This window comes from Triturus cristatus, chromosome 10, assembly GCF_964204655.1.
Source record: "Triturus cristatus chromosome 10, aTriCri1.1, whole genome shotgun sequence".
Taxonomy (NCBI): domain Eukaryota; kingdom Metazoa; phylum Chordata; class Amphibia; order Caudata; family Salamandridae; genus Triturus; species Triturus cristatus.
This window is the reverse complement of record NC_140593.1, coordinates 131104397-131124256: the sequence shown is the minus strand read 5'-3', so window position 1 is coordinate 131124256 and position 19860 is coordinate 131104397. Positions and strand designations below refer to the sequence as shown.

Here is a 19860-nt window from a genome sequence, read left to right as displayed (position 1 = left end):
TGCTAGGTGTCTTCTTATGTAAGGAAATCCCATGCAGGGTGGCTCTTTGTGAGAGCGTATGTTCCGATGGATCAGGGTGGAATGCGTCCTAAATATCGAGGACCCAAAAATATCAATGGGGCACAATATCAAGGATAAAATATTGAGAAAATAAAATATCAACTGGTAAGTCTAGATTTATCATACACAATTCCACATATATGTCTCTACAATGTACATATATCTTCAAGGTATGTAGATGTGGAGTTAGCAAAGGTAAATGTATACTTCCCTGTATGCACCTTCCAATATTTCGTCCCTCGGTATTCTGTCCTCAATGTTCTTGTACCATGATATTCTGTCCTCAATATTCTTGTACCATGATATTCTGTCCTCAATATTCTTTGCACCATGATATTCTGTCCTCAATATTCTTGTACCATGATATTCTGTCCTCGATATTCTTGTAAATGATTTTCTGTCTTCGATATTCTTGTACCATGATATTCTGTCCTCGATATTCTTGCACCATGTTATTCTGGGGGTTGATATTCAGCATAACAATCATCAAGACATAGGTTTCTTTGTGTGTGTTTGTGCGCATTTATGGTTTTAGGGTTAATGTGGTAGATTTTTGAATTCGCTGTGACCATTAATTCATAGGTCAAAGAAAAGCTAACACAATTTCTGATCTTTATTATTTTTTACCAGAAAAACATCTGGAGGGCATGGGTCCATCCCCATGGAGCTGAGACAACTGGGGCAATGGACCTAGGAGGAGCATCCACCCAAATATCATTCATTCCTGAGGAATCTGAGCAGAACCCAAATGTAAGCACAGAGGTGGTCCTCTACGGGTACCAGTACAACGTCTACACTCACAGCTTCCAGTGCTACGGAAGAGACGAGGCAGAAAAACGCTTCCTGGCATCACTGGTTAGGGTATGTATGGCAAGATAAGCATACTTTACGACTAAAACTGTTTATCTCAACTTTTTTTTTTTATATAATGAAATAGTGTATTAGTTAATAGCATTGTTAATAGTGAATTCATGGTTAAAATAAATACCAACCAATTTCAAGGTCCACAGAAAGTTGACATCCACTGAACTACCTGACAAACTTTTTACCACTAGTTACACAGGGTTAAACTCACAGTTTTGTAATTGAGCTGCATTATATCTGAAATGAGAATGGTTACCTCAGTTTGGCTTTTGGTGTTTTGTACATTAGTAAGCCTCTTCTAAGAACCTCATAGGGAGTACTGTTAGGGGTGGGCAAAGAATTCCCACTTTATGCGGAGTTCCCAAAAAATCTGCAGACTTTAAGTTGGCGAGTGGTCGCAAGAAAAAAATCGCACGCTAGACCTCCTCCCGGTGAGATTTCTCATTGTGGGTGGTCGCGGCAGAAACGACCGTTCGCGTTGAGAAATCTGCCTCTTGCATTGAGGAAGCTGCCACTCAAGTAGAATGTCTGCTCGAGCGGCAGAAAGAAACTGCGCCCTCTGGTGAAAAACATAGTGCCGTTTGTGAAGATTTTACAGTATGGGACAAACTCCCGGCACTAAAAATCAGTGCGAGCAGACTGACTTAACAGACTCCACCGCTGGCGGAACTCCGCGAGCATGGCGGAGTTTTTCTAGCACTTTGCGGACTTCTGCAGAGTAAAACTCTGCAAACACCGCCCAGGCCTAGTACTGTGCAGGCAGAGGATTATCGGAAATTACTATGTTCTACTGTGAGCAAACAAAGTTATAACAAACCCTCAGCATATTTGATGAAAGAAATTATTTAAGACCATTGGAGGAATCAAAATCTAGGCACGGTTTCAGTCAAGGGGTCCAAAGTTAAGATGAGTGGAGAACATAGGGACCGATTCACAAAAGCATTTAGAGTACAGGAAGTAATGCTCGAGGAACACTCTTTTACAACACTCTAATGTTGCTTTGTGTATTGACCTTGAAATGTCCCAACTCTCTATTAGCAAAAGCCCAAAAGCGCAAAAATCTTTCACTTTGTTGTAATTCCATATTAATATTCCTATCTTATTCCCATTTTAAATGTTTTGGGGCCTATTCACAAATGCAATAAAGACTATTTAAAAGTATACTTCATAAGGTAGTCATGGTAGAGAGAATATCATTCCTGGAGCTTGGGCAAAATGGCTGCATACATCAGATATATCGATTCGTGTGTCCAGCCTTGTAGGGTTGATGGGCCCCCAACTCATCATTGACACATGCCAACGGGACTCTGGCATAAGACATGATCACTAAGACATCAGCAGTAGCAAACAAACCACACAAACAAGCCATCACAACAGAACAATGAGAGACTACAATCTGAATATACCGCCACAGGCCCACCATGAGTGAAAAGCAGTGTTCAAAGTTACAAAACTTTGTGTCAAACTCTTTCGTCTCCTCATGATTCCATACCCAGTGCAGAAATTGGCGGGTATGGACTATTTATTTCTGAAGAAAACATTGACTTGGATACTCACACTGTACCCCAATGAAACACCCCCACATGGCATATCTTCACTCCTCGCACCCTTGATAACCACTTCAGTATGCTGTCATTGCTCAATGTCACCTTAGTGAAGACAACATGCAACCCACATCCATCAGTAAATCATTTTTTAGTACAACCCACCCCTTAACGTTGTTCACATCGTCAAGTTTAAAGAAACCTTGTGCAGTGTTAAAAACTGCATCTAAGTTCCCCCTTGCAAAAAATAACTTTCCTCTTCGTCACCGACTTACTCCACTATGAAACTACATTCTTGATAAAATCACAAACTCTGACGCAATCCTTTTCAGGAAGTGTACCCAATGAATGCCTTATCTTCGGTTTTAAGAACAACCCCATCTACGCAGTATTGAAGAAAGACCCTTAAGTCCTGATCTTACAAAGACACTTCCAGATATGTCACATTGATAATTACCACACATAGGACATTTTGCTGCCCAAGGTTTCATAACATAGATGGCTCTACCCCATTCCTTACTTTTGGGAATCCCATTGACACTTCCTGAATGAGGCTCCGACCCCTCATAATCATGATACCTATCAGCCTGTCCTTCTGCCTATTGAATCTGATGCTCAATGGGCTTTTTCCACCAGCTCTTTTTGTCTTCCCTAATCTATATTACTTGATAACATTCTATTTGTAATCCATTCCTTAAGTGTTGCAGGGCCAGTCACTGTTTATGTAAAGCACTTTGTTACTCTGACGGGTCTGATTCATGCTTTATAAAACTTCAAATACATAAACAACCCTGATGGACTCTCAGATCATCTTCACATTCTTCTCAAAATATATGAACTGCAAAAGCACATTGAGAACATCAACCTCATGCACTCTGTCCAGTCCCAAAAGCAGCATAGAAATTCCATGGATTTGTGTAGTCGATGAAGTGCTTTGCGTCACTGACAGAGGAGATACAGCCACACTGTACTACTAGAGCTGTCATCGGCTCTCGACATGGTTGACCACCGAGCCCAACTAAGTACTTCTGCTCCGACACGGCCATCGGCCAGACCACCCTGAAGTGGTCTCCTCTTTTCTTTCTGACATCAATAATGGATTTTTTGGGTTTTAGGAGGTAGTTGAAGGGTCTGTCTCTGAATTCACAAACTTATCTAGTTTTTTTCACCAATAGTTGAAGTCACAAACGCATCTACATTTGTTCTTCTAAGCGACATGTCAACTTTCATAAAGAAGTGGAGTTGAAAATAAATTGCTAAAAGTAGATACAAAAATAAGGTACCAATTTATGTCTTCTAAAATGATTGCATCCAAAATTAACATACAAAATAAAATGACTGAAAACATATTGAAAGAATTTAATGTAAATATTTGTCCTATATATTTTTCTTCTGCTTATTTTTCACTACTCACTGATCTACAGGGATTTCTATTCTTTTGTGAGAACCCTGCTCCGTGGGATATTGGAAATCAGGTAAAATCATTAATTTCATAAAAGAACATAAACCAGACATAATGGAGGATTGTAAACCGGCTGAAAACACTGCAGATGCAGTCGTTGTCCAGGGAGCAGAAAAAGACACTAAGGGCCTGATTACGAGTTGTATTCTGAGATGAAACCCTTGCTTATGCACGGGGCAGAAGTACGAGTTGGTTGGCATTTAATGTATCAATAATTATCGGATACGTCAAGTACTTCTACCTTAATTATATTTCAGCAGTTCAAACCTGCTGAAATTCAACGGGGTCAAGGCATATGGTATTTATCGTATCATGCAAATTTTGATGCATTAAACCCCAAAATGTTAATCCCTGCAAACTGGTAATAGGTGCTATTTATCGCACCTGACAAACGACGCACCCCGTGGTATTGTTATTTATCAGGGGAAATAATAACATTCATACTGGCAATCAGACCCTAAGAAAATACAAATGTAAAGCTGTAGCATGAATCTCTCTGTGTGGACCCTGTGGTGTCCACCATAACTCCTGTCTGTAAGTGGATGAGAATCCACAGAAAAAGGTGGAGGCGAACCTGCTGCATCCTCTTCACTACGCTGAAGCATCAGAGAATGCCACATGTCCCAGATTTTCCACTACCCGCTGGGCAGGGGTGGTAAATGTGCCGCCAAGTGAAGAAGCACTTCGCCCCAACACTGCTCCAATTTAGAGAAGAGTTTAAGACTCACCTCTTTAAAGAACACGACATCAAACTGCAGACTTTAAGCGTGCCTTTGACCATGCGCAGCTCTCCGCTGCCTTTTGGCTAGGACCGCGCAATAGAAATACCATATAAAAAATAGAAGAATACATTCATACCCAGCTTAACTTTAATGTGGACCCTATGTCTTTGGGGGGGATTGTATATATTGTTCATTTCAAGTTTTACTGTCATTAATTCACTTGAAGTGCCAGCAGCACTCACAATGCAGATGTGTAGGCTGATGAAAACCCAGAACTTAATGCCACGGCTGTGCACATTACCTACAGTCTGCTGGTAAAAGCGTAAGTGCACAGTTAGTGCACCTGCTGCTCCAAGCCCACTGGTGCACTCACTCCGTGTGTATAAGTACATTGGGGCCCTTCTGTAAAACTAACTTGGTCTTGGTACAAAATAATAAAACAGATCATAAAGTAGGTTTTGGAGAACCACTCTATAAATCCCATATCATCTAAAAATAAATGTTGCATTGGATATAGATCATAACTAGGGCTCCCGGTTTTATGGTATTTATTTTTTTAACATTTCAGTCTGTAATTATCCATATGTATTTTTGGGGCATTTTACCTGTATTTATCCATATTTATTTTACGTTTTGCGTATAAATGTAGTTGTTAAACTGTACATTTCCATATTTATTTAATTGATAGACGCGCACTCATACTTTGATGTCCGTCGTGTTTTAGCTATTTAAGTTACTAAATATTACATCAGTACATCCTCTGGCTAATATTCGCATTATACCACAAATGTATGTTGATAGATGCAGTTATTTAAATATATTTCATCCTGTTTTTTAATTTCCCATGCTGTTCATCTGCTCAGCTGTTGGGCTATAATTCATGAAAGACAGCACGAAGAGTCACTTAAAGGAAGCAAACTTTCTGTATTTATCCACTTTAAAAAATAAATGTGAACAGAAAACACATTGTTTTCTGTCTGTATTTATCTGTAAAAATCCGTTAACTCCTTCCGTGCTCATGACGGAACCACGCCGTCATGAGCCACGGTTGCCGTGTGCTCATGACGGAGTGGTTCCGTCATGCTGCGGCCGTTGGCGGCCGCGCCGCCCACGCGGCGCTAATTCCCCGCCTGTGCGGGCGATTAGCGCAGTGGGCGGAGTCATGACGGAACCACTCCGTCATGAGCACAGCCCAACCGTGGCTCATGACGGCGTGGCTCCGTCATGAGCACCGGGCCACCGTGCTGCCCCCCCGCACCTCCCAGCGCTGCGGCGGAATTTCCGCAGCAGCGAAGGGGTTGAAAACAGGGAGCCTTAATCATAACGTATTTCAGGGTTGGAAAATCTCACCAACTGATGTTAACGGACAGCTAGTCTCTGGCCCAAGATCACACAGTGTGTCAGAGAATCGGGGTGAGATTGGGTGAGCCCCTTCCAAATGCAAATCCACCTTTTTATCAGCGGTTTCCCAGCACCTCCTTCTATCTAATGTGTTCATCAATGATGAAATAAGCAGTTTAGCAGGTGGCATGGGTGCGGCACTCGTCTGTTCTGGTCGTGGGCTGGTTCCCACGGTCGTGTACTTGGTCCAGTGAGTTCCCGGATGCACACAATGAAGGACTTAGGTGTTTATGCAGCATGTGAGAACTCTTCACAAAAACACCCGGCAATAATAATTTAACACAATAATCTACCAGATTACAATGAATGACATTAGATTGCACTGAACACAGTTTGTGCTCATTTAGAAAATCTTGTTTTAAAAAAAGTCTGTAGGGAGAACAGGACAGCCGTAAAATTAGGCATCAGTAGCATGAGACTCCTAAAAGGCAGACGGCACCCAATGCTACTACAGTTCACCATAAAACTTTGAAGCAGAAACCACAACTCCTGTAACCCCGTAAAGGTGTCTTTAAATATTTGCACATTTTTAACAAAGTTATAATCAGAATGTACCCACAAATGCATTATTTGCTATCACTTATGTCCCCAGCTCCTCCTGCCAGTGCCTGGCAGCTGCCCAGTCCACTCATGCCAAAAGACCACCTGAACACTCAACACCATTTACCGCGACATGTGTCACGTCCCCTACTTTTATGCTATGTTACACACAGCTGTGGGAAGTTAGTAAGGTTTCCGGTCTTTACCCGACTAGAAAGATGAAGAAAATCTTGGCCCACTCCAATTGGCATATTAACCAAACCATTAACAGAACAGTCACTGCAAACTTAAGGAGCTCTGTGGGTCAGTACCGGAATATCAAACTTTACATATTAAAAAAATTACGTACCTAAAACATCAATAACCAGACCATTGTAGACCTGCCGACTCACGCGCTGCCATCACGTGTCGCACAGTTTTGACTCCTTGCACACGGACAGTAGACCTGCCGACTCGCACGCTGCCACTGCTTAAAACACAGTTTCCACTCCCTACACACGATCAGCCAGTGAGGAGCCGAAATCACACAGTGGCAGGAAACCACTGCATAAAGTGGCTTAGCCGCTTCTGTTTGGAGGATGTAAGCAGCCAATACGCATTAAGGGGTGTGAAAACACCACAGGACATCGGCAACAGCTTCAGCGATCCCTTGTTTCTTTGGAGGGGGGAGCGGGTGGTAGTCTTGGTGGACTAGGAAGCAATTCCTTATTTATGAGTCGCAAATAAGGAATGTGTAGGAATCACAAATCTTTTTGCGATTTCTATATGCATAAGGAATTGCGATTCCTGAATTGTGGTTTCTTAAAAATCACAATTTAGGAATTTCAAATCCTAACTTTGATGCAAAAATTGTGGTCGCAAATGGGCAGATTCTGCCCCATTGCGACCGCACTTTCCAATGATGCATGTGCCCCATAGTGAGTAAAGAACAGGCCTTTTACAATTTCTTTTGTTGAAGCATCAATACAGTCTGGGTTGGTAAATATTCCAGAGTACTCAAAATATCAAAAGCTTTTTTAATGTATAGGAGCAGATGAATAGATAACGTTTTATCCAGGCGCATACAATCACGAATCACTGCCCTCGACTTTGCAAAGTTACTTGTGTTCCATGCCCACCATGGAAATGGTTGAAAATGCGTTCCAGTCAACGGGGAGGGTAAAAGCAGGTAGGTAATGGGAAGGGAGCACCCCTCAACTGTTGGGGGAGAGGGGTAAGGGAAGAGAGCAACTCCCGGGAATACAAAAAAAGGTCAGTTGCACAAGTGTGGTGACATTTCCCAATAAACAGTTGTACACACTGCACAATTACAAATAAAAGCAAAAAGAAACATTTTTATGGTTTGCGAATTCCTGTTATTTGTAAGTCTGGCTGCACCCAGGTGAGAGTGTAAACCCCCAGGAACAGATTTATTAATATCTCTGTGCTGTGGGTACTATGATCTTATTCGTCGCTACCTCTGAATTCCCACATGCTCTGTAGCCAGGGGTGTTTTATGTCAATAGGACGCACGGGCCAGCCTTCATCAAGAATATGCACTTTCAATGTGCTCAAGTTGTCGACTGCATCAGTAATGCACCTGGGGTGAGATTAGTTCTAGAATATGAGTGCTCTGCACGATCATCAGGTTTCATAGTTTCACATGCTGTTTTTTCATTGACCATCATCGGGAAGTATAGCGTACAGGCAGGGTGTTAAGTGGGCCGGGTCCTGCCGGTGCTCAGCACTGGCATTTCTAAAAACCAGGTGATGAGACGGGTCCCTATCGGGTTCTCCGTTTTTGCCCTCACCCTCAGGTAGATTTTTTTTTTTTTTTTTAACTCTGCAGCGTTACCACCTTTCACTGCCTTTCATGTAACTTCAAAGAGACTCGTTATAGTTCCTCCACAGTCTTTGTAATGGATGGGGGTGCGCAGCTCAAGAAGTCCAATAGACCAAAATAGTTAGGAAAAATAACTTCTTTATTGCAATAAATCTTTTTTTTTTTAAACGGGCATCAAGTATAAGCAATCCAGCCAACGCGTTTCATTCAGTGATGGCCTGTGTAGGGCGTTTTACTGGGGCGGTGACGTGGGGCAGAGGAGGGGCAGGGTGGGGGGTTGCAAAATGCGGCAAACGGGCGATTTCAGGTAAGTTACGAAAAAAATTTATAAAACGAATTTTGCACTTGGCGATGCAGCGCGCGCAACGAAATTCGTTATATTAATTTTTTTCGTAACTTACCTCAACTCGGCCGAATGCCGCATTTTGCAATCCCCCACCCTGCCCCTCCTCTGCGCCACGTCACCGCCCCGGTAAAACGCCCTACACGGGCCGTCACTGGTTTCATTCCCATATAGGGAACTTCCTCCGGGCAAAAAATGTTTCACAAGTATGGAACACTCTGTAAGAGGTGCCTTCAATGTTTCATAACCGCAAGTATATAGCAACGATTAACTTCTTTGAGTTCCTTTGTATGTCTGTATTTAGCATACAAAGACTTTGGCCAGATGTCTAGGACACAAAGCCAAGTGGAGTAAGGTAGTCCCACAGAGGCCAATCCACATCCACGAATGGACTGTGGTGACTGCCCAAGACACTCCACAGAATTTGATAAATCAGTGTACACAAAAATTCACCAGGAAAAGTGATGTGGAGCGCCTCAATGTTATCTTGCTGTCCCAAAACACCATCCCAAACGAGTCCAAGGATATCAAAAAACTTTTGATTTCAAGAGGAACAGTGTATTGCACCGTAGCCCATGTACATTCTTGGTGGAATCTGTGGAATCCTTATCGTCGCGCACGAACCCGTCCTGTTCCGTAGTGAATTTTCGTGTACACTGATTTATCAAATTCTGTGGAGTGTCATGGTCAGTCACCACAGTCCATTTGTGGATGTGGATTGGCTTCTGTGGGACTACCTTCACACCCATTCATCACAATATCTTTTGATCTGGAGCACAGTGACGCCACTCACCGGCTGGCGCACGGGCAGCTTGCACAGCGAACTTACATATAGGAACCGGCACGAGGTGCGGCATAGGAGGGCCGCCGTTGCTGCTTTTGAAAATGTGTTCTTTCACAGTCTCATCATTTCAGAACTGAAGCATTTTCAATGTTACATACAACAAAGTCGTAGTTGGTGCTTATTTATCCTATCCAACTAACAACCATTGGCAAACCCAATAGTCCTGGCTTGTTGTAGGTGTATTTGTTACTTGTTGCATTATATATCTGGATGCAGTAAGAGGAGCAGCAAAATACCAGTCGGTCGCACATTATACTAAGCACAGGTTTTTAGCTTATGTTATTTTAATTCACGCCCTTAATTTACATTAGCCACGCCCCTTTGAGAGACCCCCTAGTTTTTTCATCCCACTTAAAGCCCTGCGTTCAGGCATGTTTTACTTCTTGTGAGAGAGATGGGGAGAAACGAGAGTTCCACACACAGTAAAGAAGCGCTCACTTTCCATAAGACACGAGCCACGTGCATCTTCTGAAACCATTCCCTGCTTTGTTATCCCTCTCAGACCTCGACGAGCACCTCCGTGGTGGAGAACCCCTGCTACCATCGAAATTACACCGGGAACTTCACAATGAAGCACACGTTCGGGAGCTTGTGCTCGGCCTCCCTCCGTCCAGCAAACTACCACCCCGACCACTACATCCTCTTCAAAGGCACCGGCGACCCGGCCTTGTGTCGGGAGAAGATGGCGTCGCTCTTCAACTTCTCCGCCTGCGGGGGCAGAGAGGACTGTTCCTTTGATGGCGTTTACCAGCCCAAAGTGAAAGGCAAGTTCTCGGTAAGGCTACAGACAAGACCATTTTTAAATAACAGGATATTAACATGTCACCTTTTGTTAGAACTTACTACAGCTGGCCTCATTTGTCAACTATGTTGTTTTCCCCCACAGGCTTTTTCAGGGTTCTACTACACGGCCCATGCTTTAAACCTCACTGGATACTTCTCTCTTGATGAGTTCAACACCAGCGTGTGGTCTTTCTGCATGCACAATTGGAAAGAGGTAGGTGTTTGGTTGCCGTGCATACTCCACAATGTCCACCAGATGTCAATGTTGTCCCAGTATTCTATCTCTGCTCTGTGCCTCTCCATGTCCGTTCGTCAAACAGCCAGTCGTGCATGGTGTAGTGGACAAGTGATTGACAGCCAAGAGTATATATAATCAGGTCTACTGGAATTATGCGGTTGTGCGGACGCGGCTATTTTCGCATAATTATACATTTCCGCATTTGCCACACACTTCAAAATCTGCAGATGTTAACAGCAAAAATTCTTTCTAGCTCAAACGGTTCAAAAGTTCCTAAAAACGCAGTGGCACGTGTTCTTTTGTTCCAAAGTTTGACTAGTAACTTTTCTATTGCTTATTGCTATATTTGGGTATTAAACTGGTACTAATGAGGTCACCCAATGCCCAGACAGTGCAAAAAGTAAAAAATAATAAGTGATATTATCAGAAAATGTGCCGCATTACATCGCATAATGTGCCTTTTTTTGAGGCATAATTTACTCAACCCTGCCTCATAATTCTGGGCATAATTCCAGTTGCCCAGAGTATAATCCTGATACTACCCAGCACTGCAGTGCATTGGAGAATACTGCGAAGGGATCCAGACAAGTCTTTCAGTTAGGACATTTTTGCTATATACAAATGTCTTAAATCCAATATATCTCCATATACACTCTAGTCAATGAGGTTGCATCTTGAATTGGGAAAAAAACCAAAATGGTGGCCACATCATGCAGGGTGCATGCCATGCATCACGATGCATGCACATCTATATGTCACCATGCTCGGCTGCCACAGCAACTTTGTTGAACCTCTTGAAGCTGTGCAGTGGACAGTCGGTGGTATTTTGTGCCCTTTGAAATGTGTGTAACAATGCTTTTGCTACAGCCCAGTTGTAAAAAAAAAAAGTGCATAATTGGGCATTGAGTTGACTTACACTCCCCCAAGATACATCTGAAAAATGCTAGAAGATGAAGCATTTTCTGAGATGATAGAGAGAAGAAAACATCAGTGAACACTGAATTGCGGTTTCTTAAAAATCACAATTTAGGAATTTCAAATCCTAACTTTGATGCATGTGGCCCTTAGTCCCACATGTAGGAAAGGAGACACAAAAGTAAAGAGTATTAGGGCCACATGCATCAAAGTTAGGATTTGCAATTCCTAAATTGCTATTTTAAAAAAATCGCAATTTAGGAATAGCAATTCCTTATGCATGTAGGACTCGCAAAAAGATTTGCGATTCCTACACATTCCTTATTTACGACTCACAAATAAGTAATTGCTTCCCATTCATTCGCCCATAGGAAATAATGGGAATTGCATGCGCAATTTGAGAGTAACAGATAGGTACTCGCAAATTGCGCATGCAATTTCAAGGGTGCCAAAAGAACACCCTGATGCATCCCTGAAATTGCAATTTCAACACATGTTGCATACACACATGCCTAAAGGGCATGTATGTGTGAAACCTAGAACTTTGATAGATAGAAGAAAGCATCAGTGAACACTGAGTTGACGGAAGATCATGCTGAATTTATAATCCTTAATGATGTCATCTAGAGACGAGTTTTAGCATACCCAATATAGGCCCTGAGGCATTTGTGGGGTTTTAACCCCTTGCCTGCTCATGACAGAACCACTCCGTCATGAGCCACGGGCACCGTGTGCTCATGACGGAGTGGTTCCGTCATGCTGCGGCCATTGCGGCCGCTCCGCCCAAGCGGCGCTGATTCCCCGCCTGTGCGGGCGAATAATGCAAGTGGGCGGAGTCATGACGGAACCACTCCGTCATGAGCACAGTGCGCCCGTGGCTCATGACTGAGTGGTTCCGTCACGAGCATGGCGGCGCCGCGCTCACCCCGAACCCCCCCAGCGCCGCGGCAAAATTCGTGCCGTGGCGAAGGGGTTAAGGGATGTCCCACTGGAGGAGGATTAGGTGCAAATTCCTCTGATCTCAGTGTTTTTGAGAATCATTTACCTCTGTAGCGCCTGCAACTGATCTGATGGTTGGAGGCTGGGAATATCGAAGTCAGGCGATCGATGGGTCCCAATATCATGACCGGACTATGGAGGGACAAAATATCAAAAGGCAAGTTTGGGTGTATTTTATATACTCACCTCCACATACGTAACGTGGTGATATAAATATCTTCAAGGTACATACATGTAGAGTTCTGGATAGTAAATACATATTTTCCTCTGTGCTCATACCTATTCGATATTATGTCCCGTGATATTATGGTCATGATATTGTGACCTGCTGATATTTTGGCTTCGATATTCATTACTGCAATCGATTCATTGCAGCCCTAAGATCAACCACATTCGGAGTGTCGGCAGAGCAGTTCTGAAACATCCTTTGTGTATAATGTCGCATAAAGGCCTGATGTAGATATTAAATACTGCATGAGAGGGGGCCCTGGGGTAGCCCATGCTCCAGCTTTGTTGTAAGAGATTTAAAAAATGGCCCCGGCACACAGCGGTGAGCCTGTTGCTCTAAAAGGACTGGAAGCACTTTGTTCAGGAGCGGTGGATCGGGATGGGATGGAGACTCGACAGACGATGATGAGGGAAAATTAAATAATTAATTCATTTTCCCTCGTTGTTGTCTGTCGAGTCCCCCCACCGCTCTTACCTGCATGGAGCGCTCCTGACCTTGTTTAATAACCAGAGGCCCCTTGCTGTTCTAGGCTATTGCCCAAGATATTGTTGTTCTCCATTGTAGTAAATACCACACTCAAGTCTAGCAGCACCAAGACCTCCAAATGTCTTATCAACTATTTGCTTGATGATATCTTATGAGACAAACACCTCCTTGGCTCTCAACAGTCTCTCAACCAACCTTTAAAATCATTCAGTCGCAGGCAGCCTTTAGAGACACCAGCTATCCTTGCACCTGGCCAATCCCACTCCAGCACTATGCACCTTCCTAGCCAGGCCCCGCCCACACAGTCCATCAATCTGTCCTCCTCATGCCAGCGGATATCTGAAGTTATTCCCCCACATTGGGCCATGTTAGCTTTGCGTGTCTGGGACCAACAGGGGCACAGTAAACTCACCTGTGGAATACCACTTTCTCTACTGTCACCGAGTTGCATTACTTGGATGCTTTAATCATTCTATAAGGTGGGAAGAACCCCTGCAGATATTTTACTGGGACGGTATTAGATGCTTATCAGGGTCTCAATTGATGCTCCAGTAGTGCTAGGGAGCTACCTTAGCATTTAAATAAAGCAATAAAGTAATAGATTAGATTCAGTGACTCTTCTAGGAAAGAGGCCTGACCGGGATTATTTAAGCATCGTCTGAGGGTTGATAAATTCCTTAATTTGTTATTGTCATTACCATTAGCCTTTATGCATTAATACCAATAATAATAAAAGCTTGCTTTATATTGGGTTTCATACCACAGTATTTGCAGTCTCTAAGCACTGTAAATACCAGGTGTTACTATCACCCAATTTAATGATAGTTAATTTACCTTCCTCTGTAGGATGGAAGGGTAGGTTGGTCTTTCTGTGATTCATACTTTCATACATGTGCTCTTCAGGATCAAAGTGGATGTCCGCTGTGAGCATTAAATTCAATCAACCATGCTGCTGTCTTCATGGTATATGTACCCATAGTTTTTTACAAATAGAAGCCTGCCTAGCGTGCTATGGAGGGCTTCACAGGAGAAGGGAGGTGACCCAGCGTATTCAGCAGGGGGCTAGAGGGGAAAAGACATCTACTGAGTTGACCTTTGGTCGAGTTACTCAAGGGGTGTCAGATGGAAACCTGGAAATCTCTGCAAGTTGCTAAGCTATAGGGGAGACAACAGGTTGTACAGCGAAGTGCCATATGTTATTGTATGTTGGTTATTTGTATAGTGCTTTATGACACCTTAAGGCTTTCCCCAAAGGGCAGCAGGAACTGGATATAAGTACTAGACCAGGGCAGGAGAAAGAGGAAAGTTCCAGGGGCGGCTCCTCTGCAATGGCGAAGGAACATCGCCCCACTGGCTCAGAGCCAGCAGGTGAAAAAGTAAAACAATGTTGTTCATTGTTTTGTTATTCATTTACTGGCTTTGACCTAGCGCAATTAGGGAGGGGCAGGCCGGGCCATGGGAGAGGGGAGACTGCTATGTGCACTTCTAAGTGCGCATGTGAGTTTGGCCGCCTGTATCAGTCTGGCCAAACACACATGCGCACTTAGGTTTCTTCAACCTGGCTGTATTGAACAGCCGGGCTTGAGAAACAGCAGTGCCCTTTCCACCCGCTCAGGCCAATCCCGCGCTGCTCTCATAGCATGAGAGCAGTGTGGGGATTGCACAGGGAGTCTGTCCCACTGTCTCCTCGGACCAGTAAGAACACAGAGGCGCAACGTGGGAGGGGAACGGCAGCTACAGGTAAGTTCCTTTTTAAGAAAAAATATTATTAAGCCCCCGCTCGATACACCATCGCGCTCTCTCTCCTGGGCTCCCTTCACCACCCTTTGTTTGTGGCGGCCGCCACTGGAAAGGTCCTCCGTATATTAGGGTATCCTAAGCCCGCCCATGTCCGGTTGATGTTCTCCTCACACACCTACATATGTCTCTGATCTATCAATATCCCTCTTTTGTTCTTATATTTTGAATTGTACCAATTGTCTTTCAGATGCCATTTGTCACATACGGTTTACATTCACTGTTTTTGAGAAACAAATTTCGTTGAGTCAGCGGAGGAAGTATTGGGATTGATCATGTTTTAATTTTTGAATGTTTTCGGGCCAAGCCCATTTGTCTAAAAAACAAACTCTGTATATTTATAAAATCGGTATTGTGTGTTGTATATCGGTTAATTAATTGATGTAAACTTTATTTATGATTTGTCTTTCAGATTCCACTCATGGTGGCCAAGTTTGAGGAGAAATACGCTCGATCGTACTGTTTTTCGGCCAACTACATTTATTACCTTCTCGTGCATGGCTATAAGTTTGATGCAGAGACCTGGTCTCAAATTCAGTTTCAAAAAGAGGTTTGTATCGCTTTCTACTTTCCCATCACTCATTTCAGCTACCTCAGCTACGGGAAGTTTTAAAATGTTGTTACAATAACCGTAGACCATATTATGCAAGGAATACTATGTCTATCCCCTATCGTATCACACTTTATTCAATTGTCAGTGCATAGAATATGCCTGAATAAAACGCCTGTAAGCCTTATTGTTAGGTCTCTTGGCACACAAATGAGCTGTCTGTTACGAGACATATTTTGGGATTACCAAGAACATACAGGGGTTTGAAGTCCAACCATTGTTTATCATTGGTTGGCTTTCCTGCGACTCTCATTTGCCTGCTTGTTATTTGTGTCCCAGCTTGTCAATCTTGTGTTTGTCCATCCCATGACACATTGACTCTTTATCATCACTTTTAATTGCCTGTCTTCTGTGCTTCCACTGTTTGTTTTTCAAGCAATACTTTTTTGCTAAGCATAAAAAAGTTCTGTGTTTTTTCCAGCTGTCTCCCTCCTGAACTTCTCTCCTCCTGCACTTTGTGTTGCTCTGTCGTTCATGTGCTACTCCTCGTCCCCCTTCATGTTGCCCTCACCTTCATGTACTTCCTCCTATTTCTTTCTCGCTTATCTGCTTCTACTGCACCTGCTCCATGTTGCTATCTCACCTGTTGCGGTTGCTTCTCCCACCCATGCCCCCTGTGTTGCTTCCACCCCTTGATGTTTCCGCCCAACCCCCAGTGTTGCTTCTGCCTCATGTTGCTTCCCCACACCTGCTTTTAAATGAGAATGCTTTCATGCATTTTTCTTGCTTTAGTTATGAATCCAACTGATCTGTTTTATTGACCATGCATTTAACTAGCAGAAACAGCAGCTAATTTACAATAGCAACACCTGTAATGTGAGCGCATACTCCATGTTTGTCGGTAACTAGATTACAGGGAAGGGCCATTGACTTCCAATGTGGACCCTCCAATCCAGTCCCCTCTCCCTCGTCTAATATTGTGTTATCATATGTTGGATAATGGTTTTGTCTTGTTGTTTGAAACCCTGAGGCTACTCTAATTTGCTCTGTTTTTCCTATTACAGGTTGGCGATAGCAGCATTGCTTGGTCCCTGGGATACATGCTGAACCTCACAAACATGATCCCTGCGGAGAGCAAACTTATCCAGATGCCCATGAGCGCTTCAGTGTTTGCTGGACTTCTCTTCTTGTTCACCGCTCTGTCTGTACTGTGCTTGATCTTCCTGGTTATCTCACTGATTCGCGCCTGCTGAGACAGACACTGGGGACTGGACACAGCCCACAAGGATGTTGAAACAGTTGAATGGCCCTCCCTCAGCGGCAAAGGTTTATTCCACGACTTGCACACAGGGGGCCTGCCGCAACGTGTCGACATCTCTTCCAGTGTGCAGGTGGCAGCTCACTCGAATGATTCTACCCTCCGCTTGTTGAACTTTGTATTGACTGATCATGGTGATTGTGCAGTATTTTGCATTTGCGTGAAAGTCCTGAACATGTTACCTGAGTCAACCTGGTTTAAATAGAAACTCTAGTGTGCTCCAAGAAGCCAGTTGAGACTAAAGCCGAAAAGGGGCATAGCACAATGAAATGCTCACCCAATATTGCTCTCAATAATGTTTGTGGCACAAACCTGCATTTCTTCTAGGGGGTTCGTGGGGTCTATGGGGGACTTAGATTATTTTTGTTTTCAGTTCAAATGCAGTGACCCACAGATTGCTTGCCGATGTGTCTTGATAGTGCCACCAGGCTGACCTTGTGAAGCAGGGTACGGGCACTTCCTTTAGGTAATGCCTTTTAGGACGCTTTAAAATACCGATGAGGTAAAACAAAATACCAAAATTGGTACCAGGAAGTAAAAACAGTCATGGATTTAGTGTTTCCACAACAAGCCCCAAATGCTGGTGCGGCATTGTGTGGAGGCCTCTGTACGCATGGCCATGTTTTTTTTCACATTACAAACTGTTCAGTGGCTGCCAGTCAAGAAAATAATACTATTCAAATTTCTGGTAACAGCCCATAAGGATATCAGTGAAAAATGTCCCTTTAAATGTAGGAGATAAAGGTCTCATTACAAACTGGACGGGCAGCCTATCAGAACTGCCGTATCAGCAGAAACCTGCCCTCCACACCCTGGTGGAGGACCACACACCCCATTTGAACCTACCTGGTGGTTATTACTGTGTTGACACTTCGTCTGCTTGAATGGTGGATGCACTTTCAGCAAAGATGGATGCCAAGGTTCTGCAGAAAGAAGCCCCATCACAAGGACCTCCATCAAAATGCTGGTGATGTGCAGGATACTCTCTTCCTAAGCATCATGGCCAACTGTCTATTTTCCTTTCTTGCACGAGGGTCGCGGGAAGGAAACATCTGTGGTGTAGGCGCCGCATAAGTTAGGGTGCAGCTTCTTCCACTCTGATCCAGCAGCCTGAGGGGCTGGCCGCCCGGACACAGGCGTCCACCAGTGGGAGCCACTGGGCACCTTCATCATGTTGTGTATCCCCGATCAGCACCAAGGCGTGTCTCTGTCAGAGCACGTTAAAAATATAATTAACATTATCACTTCCACTTGGAAAGCCTCAGATGCTTTGCTGAACAGGCTCTTCCCCGGCTCCTTCCCCAATCTGAGACTTCTCCATGTCTGGGGATCAGACTGCATACTCCTCTCCATCAGCGGCTAGAAGAGCATCAGTGCTGTTGGTTCTTGTTTCTGCGGGTATTGTGAACGGGGTAGAAAACATCTGCTGTAACTTACATTGGGGTGTTTGTGATTTTAGAATACACATGTGTACATGACGCAAGGATGTTCATTCAAAATGGAAAACTTGCATACCTTTGTTCAACACATATTCCAGATATTTTTTGCCCCAGTTTTCACATAGGAAAAAACAAGAAGAACCGGCACTAAAGCTCTTATTACCTATGGCAGAAAGGGTTATGTAACCCTGGCAAAGGGCAGGTTTCCCTCTCTACGGACCACAAAAGATTGCCAGGTAGATCTGTATCTTTAGTTTGGAAAACATGCAAATAGTGATCAAATTGCTATAGTAGTACTCACATTTCTGCAGAAATACTGGTGTGCTGTGACCCAGATAAGCTTGGGAATCCTGCATAATCACCTAGAACTTCCTGCAAGGAGATCGGAGAAGCTATCACCTACGACAGCTATTCTGTCTGCCTGACCAGCAACTAATCATGGTGGTCTACACTAAAACAATTTTGATTGGTCACGAAGTGTCCAATCAAAATGACCGGTGAATTAAGCCAATCAGAATTGGTCTTTGTATTTATAACATTCTGATTGGCTGCTGGGCATTCACTCACAATTACCAGGGTAACCAATATCTTCTTGGGCAGTTTTGCATTCCATGGAGGCACGAATTCTGTCAACACTGTTTTTTGGAAGGATGGGTTTTTCTAGCCCGAAGGAGAACATTTGATTTGCTGATTATGAAAGAAAAAGGCAGATAATCAAATAACAGCATTTTGGTGTAAACTTTCACCCACTCCTAATCCAGCACCTTGTTGGTTGGTGTGCATTTTTTCATAACACTTGAAAATCAAAAGCATGAAAATTGCACCTGGAAACTCACCCAGCTACAGATGTGCATAGAGTCGGTCACAGACATCGTTCACTCTTCGAAATTAAGACTGAAGTTTTCAGTCTTTAACAAATTAGGATTTCCAATTCATTTACGCATGGAATGTTATGCCTTCTTTTCCCCAAAAAGTATAAAGGGGCAGGGGGAGATTGGGTTGGACTTTGGCTTTCGAATCCAGTCTTTAAATTCCCATGGTATCTGCCTGACACCATCAGGCCTGTTCTTATTGCATTTTGAGCACACATTGGTAAATGGGTACACCTACAGTACTGTCGTGTTTGAATAATTAAGAGTGATTCTCTAACAAGCAGAGGGGAAGCCTTTTCCAAAAAAGAAGGACTTGGCGTCAGGCTGCTCCCATGTCAGCCTGGGCGGAAGGGTGTAAGGTGACTCGTGTGTGCGGTGGACTATTGTGTTGAAAACTGGACGCCTCTCCTTTGCTATCTTGTGTCGTGACCATGTTCGCCTCCTCCCGTCTGCTGCAATTGTACAGAACTGGGGTTCTATGGATTTTACTGGAGCTATGATGTCAGCAAGCTCACGTTACCCCATGCTACGGTCTTCCCTTGTGACAACACTGCCAGAAGATTGCTTAAGATTGCTTCGTACTGAGTTTGCATGACAAACAAAAGACTTGGATGTTTACAATTTTCCTGAAC

At 43.7% G+C, this 19860-nt stretch overlaps 1 protein-coding gene and 1 long non-coding RNA gene across 3 annotated transcripts in view; one reads left to right on the top strand and one right to left on the bottom strand.

Annotated features, from left to right (window-relative positions):
- Nucleotides 1–17765, top strand: part of LOC146789025 (ectonucleoside triphosphate diphosphohydrolase 3-like) — a 226827-nt gene extending 209062 nt beyond the window's left edge. For both annotated transcript variants that reach the window (XM_085630627.1, XM_085630626.1), the window contains exons 6-10: nt 691–921; nt 10105–10377; nt 10489–10599; nt 15462–15599; nt 16664–17765. In XM_085630627.1, the coding sequence (XP_085486753.1) occupies nt 691–921; nt 10105–10377; nt 10489–10599; nt 15462–15599; nt 16664–16852 (942 nt within the window). In that variant the 3' untranslated portion in view covers nt 16853–17765. The remainder of the gene's footprint in view (nt 1–690; nt 922–10104; nt 10378–10488; nt 10600–15461; nt 15600–16663) is intronic.
- The window catches only part of LOC146789024 (uncharacterized), a 62808-nt gene extending 44002 nt beyond the window's left edge, over nt 1–18806 (bottom strand). The window contains exons 1-2 of the long non-coding RNA XR_014970013.1: nt 18658–18806; nt 17764–18309 (exon numbers count right to left, since the gene is read on the bottom strand). This is a non-coding gene — a long non-coding RNA (uncharacterized LOC146789024). The remainder of the gene's footprint in view (nt 1–17763; nt 18310–18657) is intronic.
- Nucleotides 18807–19860: the final 1054 nt, after the last annotated feature.